General features: G+C 45.0%; 1 protein-coding gene across 1 annotated transcript in view; it reads right to left on the bottom strand.

Annotated features, from left to right (window-relative positions):
- Window positions 1–10,932: 10,932 nt before the first annotated feature.
- cdkal1 (CDK5 regulatory subunit associated protein 1-like 1) overlaps window positions 10,933–12,741 on the bottom strand; it is a 214,029-nt gene continuing 212,220 nt past the window's right edge. Inside the window, exon 15 of the mRNA XM_020091374.2 lies at window positions 10,933–12,673. Within this exon, the coding sequence (XP_019946933.1) occupies window positions 12,512–12,673 (162 nt within the window). The 3' untranslated portion in view covers window positions 10,933–12,511. The remainder of the gene's footprint in view (window positions 12,674–12,741) is intronic.

The raw sequence follows: 12,741 nt of genomic DNA, 5'->3' as shown, positions 1-12,741 counted from the left end.
TTACGCTACCGGACTAGACGGAATTAACTGGCAGAGTAGTGGAGTCAGGACCAGGCTTTTATGGAGGGGATGATGGGTGAATGATTGCAGGTGTGCCTTGTTAGCTGCAGCCAGCCACACACACCACCTGCAGGATCAGAACAGAAGGGGGAGACAAACACAACACACCAACACCAGAATCACCACAGTACCCCCCCCTCAAGGGACACCTCCTGGTGGCCTACCAGGCTTGTCCGGGAACTGAGAATAAAAGTCATGGAGGAGTGTGGGGTCCAGAATGAGGGAGCGGGAAATCCACTGCCGCTCCTCCGGCCCATAACCCTCCCAATCCACCAGATACTGAAACCCCCTGCCTCGCCGACGTACGTCCAATATCTTAGTTACCGTATAGGCAGGGTGGTCATCAATACTCCGGGTGGGTGGCGGGGGCTCGGCCGGAGGGCTTAGCGGGCTGGTAGACACTGGCTTGAGGAGAGAGACATGGAAAGCTGGGTGGATATTAAGTGAGGGGGGAAGCTTAAGCCTCATAACACAGGGGTTGATGACCCGGTCAATCTCGTACGGGCCAATAAATTTGGGTGTCAGTTTCCGGGATTCTGTTTGAAGTGGTAAGTCCCGGGAAGATAACCATACTCTCTGACCAGGCTGGTAATTAGGGGCCGGGGTGCGATGACGGTCCGCTACTCTCTGATTGCGAGCAGCAGTACGGATGAGGGCTGCCCGGGCCTCACGCCAGACTCGACGAGCACGCCGGAGATGACCCTGCACCGAGGGTACCGCCACGTCCGTCTCCTGAGCTGGGAAGAGTGGAGGTTGGTATCCGTTAGCAGCCATAAACGGGGACATACCTGTGGCGGAGCAGACCAGGGAGTTGTGGGCGTATTCTACCCAGGGGAGGTGGGTGGACCAGGAAGCCGGATGGCAGGATGAGACGCAACGCAGGGCCGCCCCTAGGTCCTGATTTGCCCGTTCCGTCTGACCGTTCGTCTGAGGGTGGTAACCAGACGATAGGCTGGCCGACGCCCCCAATGCCTGGCAAAAGGCTCTCCATACACGGGCGGAGAACTGCGGACCCCTGTCCGATACAATGTCCACCGGGATGCCGTGGAGACGGAACACATGCTGGACCAGAAGAATGGCTGTCTCGAGGGCGGATGGCAGCTTAGACAGGGGAATGAAATGTGCCGCCTTGGAGAAGCGGTCGACGATGGTAAGTACAACAGTGTTCCCCTCCGAAGGCGGCAGGCCTGTGATGAAGTCCACCGCGATGTGGGACCATGGCCGGTGGGGAATGGGCAGGGGACGGAGCAGGCCGGCAGGAGCCTGATGGGAAGCCTTACTCCGGGCGCAGACAGAACAGGCGGAAACAAACAGCTTGGTGTCTGCAGCCATCGAGGGCCACCAAAAACGTTGTTGTATGAGGGTCAGAGTCCGGTGGGAACCAGGGTGGCATGAAATCCTGGAGGAATGCCCCCACTGGAGAACTGAGGATCTGGCAGCTGGAGGAACAAACAGACGGTTGGGTGGACACCCATGAGGAACTGGTTGGTCCTTCTGGGCTCCCTGGACCACTCCCTCGATCTCCCACCCAGCTGCTCCGACCACACAGGAGGAAGGCAAGATGGTACTCCCCGCAGAATCCTCCACCGGAGGGGCGAACTGACGGGACAAGGCATCCGGTTTGATGTTCCTGGTGCCGGGTCTGAAGGTGAGAGTGAAGTTAAAACGTCCCAGGAACAGGGCCCACCGAGCCTGGCGTGAGTTAAGCCTACGGGCAGAGCGGAGGTATGAGAGATTCTTATGGTCAGACCAGACTATAAATGGGTGAATAGAGCCCTCAAGCCAGTGCCTCCACTCCTGGAGGGCCAGGACGACCGCTAAAAGCTCCCGGTTTCCAACATCATAATTCTTCTCCGCAGAGGAGAGCTGGCGGGAGAAAAAGGCACAGGGGTGCAGCTTCTGGTCGGAGGCGGTTCGCTGGGAAAGAACCGCCCCCACACCGGAGTCCGAAGCATCCACCTCCACCACGAACTGAACTGCAGAGTCAGGATGTATTAGTACAGGTGCAGAGGAAAACAAAAATTTCAGTCTCGAAAACGCTGCCTCTGCTGCCGGTGACCATTCAAAAGGGGTCTTGACTGAAGTCAACTTGGTCAGAGGTGTGGCAACTTTGCTATAGTCCCGGATAAATCTACGGTAAAAATTTGCAAATCCTAAAAACCTCTGAAGTTGCTTCCTAGATGTAGGAGTGGGCCATTCGGCCACTGCCTGAACCTTGGCAGGGTCGGTCTTAATTTGTCCCTTCTCCACAATAAAACCCAGAAAACTTACCGATGGAACATGAAAGGTACATTTTTCTGCCTTAACATACAGCTTGTTCTCCAGTAGTCTTTTCAGCACCAGTGCAACGTGCTGAACATGTTCCTTGATATTGCGTGAGAAAATCAAAATGTCATCCAGATAAACAAAAACAAACCTATTCAACATATCCCGCAATACATCATTAATAAGTGTTTGGAAAACAGCAGGTGCGTTTGTAAGACCGAAAGGCATAACCAGATACTCGAAATGTCCTAAAGGAGTGTTAAAACCGGTCTTCCACTCATCCCCCTCCTTGACTCTGACCAAATGATATGCATTACGAAGATCCAATTTTGTGAAGATGGTCGCTTCGTGTAAGGGCCCGAAGGCTGAGTCAATCAGAGGGAGGGGATATTTATTCTTGATAGTTATGTCGTTTAACCCTCGATAGTCAATACAGGGGCGGAGCGACTTGTCCTTCTTGGCTACGAAGAAGAAGCCAGCTCCCATTGGTGAAGAGGAGGGTCGAATGAGACCGGTCTTGAGAGAATCCGTGATATATGCCTCCATGGCATCTCTCTCCGGTTTAGACAAATTGTACAGTTTGCTGGACGGATAGGGGGCACCAGAAAGCAAATTGATACTGCAATCATAGGGTCTATGAGGGGGAAGGGACAAGGCATGATCCTTATTAAATACATCTTGGAGATGATGGTAAACAGAGGGAACAGAGGTAAGATCGACCGGCTTGGGTGGAGATGGTGTGGTAGCTCCTCTGGAGGGAATGGCAGAATGTAAACAATGGGAGTGACAAAAAAGACTCCAATTGGTTATGGAGGAGGTAGACCAGTCAATGTGTGGGTTATGGAGTTTTAGCCAGGGGAGACCTAACACTAGCGGAGACGTGGGAGATGGGATAATGTAAAGGGATATAGTTTCGTGATGGTTACCGGAGAGTAGTAGTGACATGGAAACAGTGCGGTGAGTGACACGAGCCAGGAGCCTACCATCAAGTGCAAACACATCCTTAGGCTGAGGAAGGGGCTCAGAAGGAATGTTGGATTGAATAATAAAGTCAGAGTCAATAAAATTGTCATCTGCACCGGAGTCAATAAGGACAGACAGGGGTAAGGAAACCTGCGACCATGAAACAGTGCCCTTAAGTAGCAGGCGAGGAGGAGACAACATAACAGATGAGTGGCTCACCAGCGCTCCTCCTGTGGCTGATGAGCCCCCCCTTTTGGCAAAACAGGGCAATGAGCCATCTGATGATCCCCCTGACCACAGTACATGCAGAGCCTCTGGAGGCGACGACGCTGACGTTCCGTCTGAGTGAGCCTCATCCGCCCCAGTTGCATGGGCTCCTCGGGGCAGAGAGGAGAAGAGGTTGTCCGCGGAGGAGTCCCGTGGGGAGGAGATGGCGGACGAGAAGATTCCGGAGAACCCCGATGGTGAGAGCTCATTGTCTGTCTCACGGGAGGTGCGTGTCTCTCTCTCTCTGATCTCTCCCTACGTCTCTCACGGAGCCGACTATCTAAGCGAATGGCTAAAGAAATTAAGTCATCCAGAGAGGCGGTCTCGTCCCGAACCGCTAATTCATCCCTTAACTCCTCCCGCAAACCCCGGAGGAAAACCGCCTGTAGGGCTCGCTCATCCCACCCGCTCTCGATTGCGAGAATGCGGAAATCGATGGAATGAGTCGCGACTGAATTCTGTCCTTGGCGTAGCGAAAGGAGCCGACTACTAGCCTCCTTGCTACGTAGGGGATGGTCGAAGACCCTGAGAAATTCGGCGGAGAATGACTGAAAGGAATCGCAGATGGGTGAGTTAGCGTGTGAAATGGCAACAGACCAAGCCGCGGCGCGCTCCGACAGGAGACTCATTACAAAGGCGGTCCGCGACTGGTCTGAGGAATATGTGAGTGGTTGCTGATCAAAAACAAGACTGCACTGGTGAAGAAACTGTCTACATGACCCTAATTCTCCTGAATACCTGACGGGCGTGGGGATGAAGGGTTCCCGGGGTTGTGCAGAATGAGCGATGGGAAGTGGTGGTGGTGCTGGAACTGGAGCTGGAACCGGAGCTGGAGTGTGGACGGGAACCGTCGTCGTGGCGAGGTGAGTAGACAGCTGGTCCAAGCGGCCACCGACTTGTGCCATATTGGAGGAGAGATTCTGGAGCGCCTCCATAATCTCTTTTAGAGCTGTCTCGTGCTGACCCATGCGAACTCCTTGGTTCGAAAGAGCCTGTTTAACTTTCTCAGCATCTGCGGGGTCCATTTTGGCCAGTTAATTCTGTTATGGGGTGGTTCTTTGTTGGACCCCAAAGCAGACACTGAGAATAGTTACAATGTTAATGAAAGTTTATTTTCACCAAAAAACAAAAACAGGCAGGCTGTGGAGGCAGGGTGCTGGCTGGCCAAACTATCCACCGGACAACAAGCACGAGGGAAAACAAAAACTGAAGAGTAGCAACAAGGCACACCGAGGAGTCTGTGTAGAAAAAGAAAATAAAACGGGTTAAATGCAAAACACACAAAGAAAACGAGAAGCAAGAATCCACGGTTGGCATTGCTTTACGCTACCGGACTAGACGGAATTAACTGGCAGAGTAGTGGAGTCAGGACCAGGCTTTTATGGAGGGGATGATGGGTGAATGATTGCAGGTGTGCCTTGTTAGCTGCAGCCAGCCACACACACCACCTGCAGGATCAGAACAGAAGGGGGAGACAAACACAACACACCAACACCAGAATCACCACACTTTCAACAACAATGCTGCTAAAATGTTGACTTTGGTCCCTCGTCCCACTGGTGAATACAAACACCCTAACCCGCTCAAAGTCAAAGATGTGTAAGCCCATCAAACACACACACACACACACACAGACACAAAATCACAGACACACAAAGACATACACACTAAAAAAGAACTGGCAAGCCACCAAGACACTCAATAGAGCCAATCTCTGCCTCTCACAGCAGGCTGTGAATTCCCAGTTTGCTTTGCAGCGACAACGGGGTGTGTGTCTGTGTCTGTGTCTGTGTGTGTCTGTATGTGTCTGTGGTTTTGTGGTTGTGTTTGAATGTGTATGTAGATAAAAACTCAGCAATCACCAAATGCAGGCATAAGGGCCACCAAAGTAAATGCTTGGACGAAGCTGGCATGAAGGCGCACACACACACACACACACACACACACACACACACACACACACACACACACACACACACACACACACACACACACACACGGAGCACATATGATTAGGAATGGATATGCTTGCCAAGTCATTTTCCCCTCTGTTCCAGAGGCACTGAAGTGCTTAGCACACAGTGAGCAGACCTCAGCCTATAGAAATGGGAAGGCAGGGTGAGACGGAGAGAATGAGAGGAGGGTGGGAGGTGGAGACAGAAAGCAACAAAGCATGTTGGTCACCAAAATTACAAAAATTAATTGGTCACACCCATGTGGGCTCCATTTGCATCCAGCAATTGCACTGGGGCCTAGTTGTGGGATAATAGATATTGTTTTTCACAAATTTTAGGTTAATACTTATGCAAATACACAATTCCATGATTAGTCACTGGCATTTGCCTTCATCAAAACAATAAAATGACAGAAGCTAGTTGTTTTTTTAACTGCAGCTAGAGTAATAAAATAAAAAAATAAAGCAGCTCTGATCAGAAACATAAGGTGCACACTGATATTCCTCTGACTAGGGACTTAGATGCCAGACAACAAAATGATGGTTCTTGCTCAGAATTAACAGGAATGGATTTGTTAATCTAAATATGAATGAAGCAGAGAATATGTCATCCTCATCGCACACAATTTGAAAACCTAAAATGTTAAAGGCTCCAATTTACAACATGATTACCATAATTAAGTTTTATGAAAAAATGGTTTTTGAGTTCTGCTCCAGAAATGTCTCTGTCCATGTGAAAAATAATAACAGACGGAAGGATGGAAATAATGATCACTATTTCCCCAAATTATAAGCAAAAGAATGATACAGTGAAAAACTGTTTAATTCACTAAAAACATTGATTCATGATACAATTATCATTCTCTTTTATGATGTGTGTTAGCTGTCGAAGGGCAAATCAGCATTTAAAGAACTGTACAAGCAAACTGTGCTGCATGTACACTGAACAAACAATGATCTTACTGTAAATGAACGTTTGGTCAAACAGTGACTCTAAATGACGAGAGGGAAAATTAGAGATTTTCAGTCCTTGTTTCTCTGTTTCTTCCAACTCAAGTAGAACCAGGGCAGTGGCTGCTAATTAGGACATTATTACATTAACTCCTCCTTCCTTTTTCTGTCCGTCTTCCTCCTTTCTCTATCACTCACACACACACACACACCCACAGACACACATTATTAATAGACATTGTTTCAGCCAGGCCTCAGTTGTAAGGTAGTGTCAGTCACTGCTGTTACTCTGTGTCTGCCCTCAGGCAAGATAGACCTACACACACACACACACACACACACACACACACACACACACACACACACACACACACACACACACACACACACAAACCAAGTATTCTCCATGTTTTTTGTCACTGCATCCTGTGTCAATTAGTGTCAGCGCTAAAAACAAATTTGATACAAGTGTTTTGATCGTGTAAATATTTCACTTGCGCCTTCAACATTCTTGTCTCTGTATCATCATGTGACGCCGCTGAAGCTTCGACTGACATGTACACACACAAGTTGATGTTTTTCATGGAGCAGGATTGCTTTCCTGTAAAAAAGGTGCTAACAACCAACTTAAACAAGAAAAAAATATATGAAATATATCCATATCTTGGATGTTTTCTTCCTTTTTTTTCTTCTACATGCTAGAAATACAACAAGCCATCTCACTGCAAACCAGAAAAAAGATCCTGAACATATTGTAAATATATAAATCCTGTATAAGTAAGTGGACCACTGGACTCTATATATACTATCCATCATATCATATCGAACCATGTTTAAAGTGGGTTCGATATGTGCCCAAGTGTGATTTCTGATATTCCTGATTTCACTTACTCCATCCAGCCTCGTCTTTATGATTCATGGGATGCATCCGGCTTCATGTATAAATTCAGACAAACACTCAAGCCGAAGCTAAATTCAAAAGACGGTGAGGAATCCACTTCGTTAGGCAGAAATGAAAAGGTCACAGTGTGAGATGGTGGCTAATGAGAAGCTCTGTCAGGCAGCGGCTAATGTCAAGATCCTCTGCATTTGGCTGAACTCGTGCCAGTCGTTGGCATCGTGTTGTTCATCTGCTGGCGGATTCATCTCACGTGTTTAATGCGAATTTGACCAGAATTCATCTGCTGTCGAACTGAAGCTTGATCCAAACTTTTTTTGTGGGTTTCCTGAATTTCTGATCAGCTCAGTATGAAGAATAAACTAGGAGAGAAGTCAACCTTCTCTCACAGGCTTGTCGAAGATGTGCATTGTTCACATCACTGGAGTGAGAACTGGGTCCGGGGGCTTCAGGTGCCTGAATACATCTCAACTGTTTCTTCTTTTGACCTCAGAAACAGAACATGTCAGAGGACACACATGCCCTCCTCTTCATACAGGGAGCTGGGAAAATGTTCAATTATTTACAATATGTGGTTTCTATAGGTGGTATGTTACAGACATGGAGTAACTTTATCACATTGGTGCTACATACTTGCTTCATAAAACTATAACTGACAGATACATACAATTCTTACTCGCAAGCAGTAGAGCTTATATCAGGGCAGCATACATTGAAATCATTAGTTTCTCTTAAATTAGAATTTTTTTCTAACAAATACACTAACGATTGATTGTAATATATGTCTCTTCATGTATCTTTCCTGATAAAAAAAAACACTCTGATACTTTATACTGATATAATGTTTCTTTGTCTAGTTTTGGTAATAAATAACTAATATGTATAATGTTTGTTGTAATGAGTTGTATTTATTATTTACAAATAAATAGTATTTGCATTAGTCAAGACAGTGAAATCACTGGTGGAGATTCCGACAATAAAACATGCAGTGTGCCATTACCTTTCTTATATTAACACATCGACTCTTGACACTGCAGAGATATCTTCATTCTTCTCTCTCCTGCTGCGTCTACTCTAACTGTTAACCCTGGTTATGCTCCGTCTGCTAAAGTATAAGTAAAGTGAGTAAAGTCTCACTCTGCTGTCACAACCTTTTTTGCACTTTTTAATTCACAATGTGTGTTCAGACCAGGCGTGAGGAACATTTTCCCGTCATTTCAAACATTTTTAACATCCTTCGATGGTCATATTAAATCATTTAACACATAACGCACTGATGAAATGGCTGGAACTGCTTCTCTTTGGCCACGTGTCTGATGTCTGATGATAATGATGATGATGCTACAACTTGACAAACCTTCACCTTAAGAAGAGTCCTGTGGTTTTACAAAGACAGTAAACTCTCCTCATAAATGTCTAGTCGTTCTATGTTTGACACCTAAACATTGTTTCTTTCAGAATGTGGTCTCATGAAAACTCCTTTATGGACACTGAACTCCACTGGAGAGTGTTTCTTTATTTTTACCTGAGAGCAATTGTCTTTTACTTCAACCAACAAAAAAATAAACCGTTGGTCCATGTGAAGAATGTGCTGCCTTCCTGACAGTTGCCAGTTGCTTGTCAGCGATAACAGTGACCTGACACAGCCAGAAGGAACCCTGCCGAAGGACACGTTTGTGTGTCATCTTATTTTACAGCAGAAAAAATGCTGTTATGAGAATGTTACCACGTCCAAGGGGGTATGTTATCACGCCTGGCTGCTTGTTTGTTTGTGTGTAAGCAAGATTTATCTAACACCACTCAACTGCTTTCAATAAACCTTTGTTGAGGGGGGCCTAAAGAAGAGGCCTTTCAATTCTGGTGTACGTCCAGATCAGGGCCAGATTTAGATTTTTTGACAATGTCCCAGAGAAATGAGGCATCCGTCTTCATATTCAGAAGACGGATGTCGATAAGTGTGTCCAATTTGGTGCAGCTTGAATTAATTTAGCTGGACTGTTGGGCTTTGGTGGATCCATTCTAGTTTATCTTTATGTATTTCTGATGTAAATTGTTTTTTAGACATTTTTTCTGCAGCCTGATCAAACTGTCTCACAGAATATATAGACATTCTCCACCGTTATAAAGTTTCTTTAAATAAAATAAATGACATGTAGTTTAAAATCAATACCTTACATTATCTACCACTTGCATAAGAAAAGTATTTATTTATATGAATCGTATTAAAACATAAAACGTTCTCCTCTACGTGGGTACAACATGTTCTTAACCCAAACCACTCAAACTTTAAATGACTGAAATCAATGGGATGAAATGGCGTGTGGCTGAGAGACAGACGAGCTTGTTCACGTTCCACCTCCAGTGCATTTGTCTCGTGTCCAGAGTCGCTCGGCTTCACATCAAAAGGACGTCCCTATGCAGATGACAAATTGACAACAGCTGCAACTGAGACAAGAATTCAGAAAGTCCTGCTTTTATTAGAAACAACTGAAGTGAATGATGCGATGTGAATAATGATCTCCTTTCTATGGCTCCCACCTCAATATTTCATAGTAAGTGATGATCTCCCAAACATAAAGGGTGTCGCTGCATCCATATTTCATTGGAGAACATTGCAGTGTAACTGACATACACAGGGAGGAAATGTGCTTACAAAGCATCAAAAGAACTGTCACACAGTATGGATGGCTGCAGAATAATATAGGGCACTGCTGGATGGATGTAACAAGCTACATAGCTACACGCATCATTTGATCACATAATACAAAGCTAGTGTGAGTGTCTATGTGTAAGACACGCATCATTTGATCTGGTAATATAAAGCTTTGGTGCCTGTGTTTGTGTGCAAGTTTGCTTGACGTGCATCATTTGCCCGTATACAACAAAACTATGCTGTCTGTGTGTGTGTGTGTGTGTGTGTGTGTGTGTGACATGCATCGGTGAGGTGAGAAAAAGTCAGGGTACACGCATGCAACTGTGTGTTAACACAACGTGTGACACGCATCATTTACTTAGATAATACAAAGCTGGCGTGTGTGGGCTACAAACAGAGGTATATATAACAACAGGGCTTTCTGAATGAGAGAGTGATGAGTCCTGTTACTCTTGAACCACACACACCCACACACACACACACACGCTGGCTTTCTGCTAAATTAAGCATCGGAGGAATCTACAACACACGAGACAGCACAGGCGTGTGCAGAAACACACACAAACACCTTCTGACACAGAAACAAGCTCACAAACAGGCTTAAAGAGACACTTGTGACTGTGAATATATGCAGGGCATGTATACACACACACACATAAAAATGCAGACACTGTGACACAGACACATGTGCCAGTGCCATGCGACACATAAATTGGGGCATGCATTATTAACTGTCTGAGATTTCAGAGCACATGTTGGGACTGTTGTACCTCAAAAGAAACAGAAAGAATCTATGCATGACAACAAGCGAGCGCTGGAAAGAGACAGGAGACCTTCGAATATTAAACCTATGGGACCTATTTCATAGTAAAAAGTGTGAGGAGTTTATTCAGGAAACTGATAAATTCACACTCATGAAAATATGATTCTGTCCTTTATTAAACTGTTTTTGGTGGTTGTGACAAATAAAAAGCAAAATACAGTCCATGACTCAAACTATACATATGACAAGGAAAAGTCCACATATCAACAGAATAGTTGTATCACAGTCAGTTCACCTGAATTACACATAAGAAAATAAATCTCAATTATCTCTAGTTATGTCCAGTAACAGGTTGTACTTTTATTTGCCCACGTTTTGAGATATCTCGCTCTGAGGTTTCTGCTTCCACTCATACACAAGGTTTGTCAATATTATTTGTGATGGTTTGGATGATCCACAGAACTTCTGATGATGAGTTTTAACTGGAATATTTATCTATGAAAACCAATGATGTTCTATGGGTTATCCAGGGTATCAAGGATACACAGGTGCAGCAGGAATCTCAGATGTGGAAATAAGGAGCAAAGTGAGAAAATATGAAACATCCTCATTGTTGGCACCAGAGCGGCTCATCACATACAAACCCATCACACTGCGTCTGTCGGATTACATAAAGTCCCCATCATCCACCTGCCCATTACAATGTTTGAACTCATCAGGTAAAATGAGACGTACATTACAAACTAATTACGTTTGACTTTGATGAGGCAAAAAACATAAAATGACACAAACTATTTTAAACAAAAGCTTTAACCAAAGAATAACACGTTGAAACAACTTCAAACACTTTCATTATGTAGCTCTGATACTGTGCTGTCTACGTCACTAATTCAAAAATGAAAACTTTGAAACAAAGGGTAGAAATTACCTTTAATCAGAGAATTATACAGCATGTTACTGCTTTTCCAGAATAAAATCACACATCCTGTAAAGTAAGCACAATTCAGTGCATCAAAGGAGGGACGGGCAGCTCTATAATACACAATGTTTGGAAATCTACAGGCAATGTGACAGACTTTGTTTTGGTGCTGATGATCATAATCTCCAGAATGTGTTTTCCTAGGGATGAAATAATTGAGCTGTGCTTCATTTGTCTGTGAAACAGCTCCAAAAACCCAGAAATGCGCTTCAAAACACTTATTTTGCCAGTTAATTTAATTCCAGGCTGCAGTTATCAGTGAGCGACACAGCCTACATGAAGCATAGTCCTGAAAAAACCTGGAAACTCAAAATGAGGCATAAACGTGAAACAGAATCTGTACTTAAATAGATTCCAATTAAAATGTAGTATAACCAAGATGTAATTTGTACCAAAGGGATTTATATAAAAAGCGTTTGCCCATTACTCCTACTTCACTGACAGACAAAGACAATGACGTAACTTTAATACAATCAACAGAACAAAGTAAAATGATTGTACGTCCTGTAATTAAAAAGTCAAACTACCTTGTACTAAAACAACAGACATCTCACAGAGCAAATAAAATGATCCATGACTTTGTGGGTGTCACTGACGTCCTCAGTTTGTCTCTGCAGGTTCATTTCAAATAAAGTGAGATCATGTGGAGCCTGTTACGGATGATCTGAGGAGAAAAACTTTGTTGCTGCATTCAGCCTCTTCAAACACACTGTTTCCTGTGATGTCACTGTCCTCTCCCATGGCCCACAGATCCAACATCAGAACACTTTCTCCAAGATGAAGGCCAAGAGAGCAGCAGCCACAGCGAGTCCGATCCCCAGCTTCTTCAGAGCCTCCCTGTCCAGACTGTAGGAGCCGATTAACAAGGTGGACGAAGAGGAAGTCGAAGCACAACTTTGGATGCCATTGGAGATCTGTTCCTGTGGAGGTAAGCACACAGAAATACAACTGCTTAAGACTGAGATCAAAAAGAGGTGGAGATGTTCCA

Source organism: Paralichthys olivaceus, chromosome 13, assembly GCF_024713975.1.
Source record: "Paralichthys olivaceus isolate ysfri-2021 chromosome 13, ASM2471397v2, whole genome shotgun sequence".
In the NCBI taxonomy this organism is placed as follows: Eukaryota; Metazoa; Chordata; class Actinopteri; order Pleuronectiformes; family Paralichthyidae; genus Paralichthys; species Paralichthys olivaceus.
The sequence above is the reverse complement of the archived record's forward strand: the minus strand, read 5'-3'. Positions and strand labels throughout refer to the sequence as shown.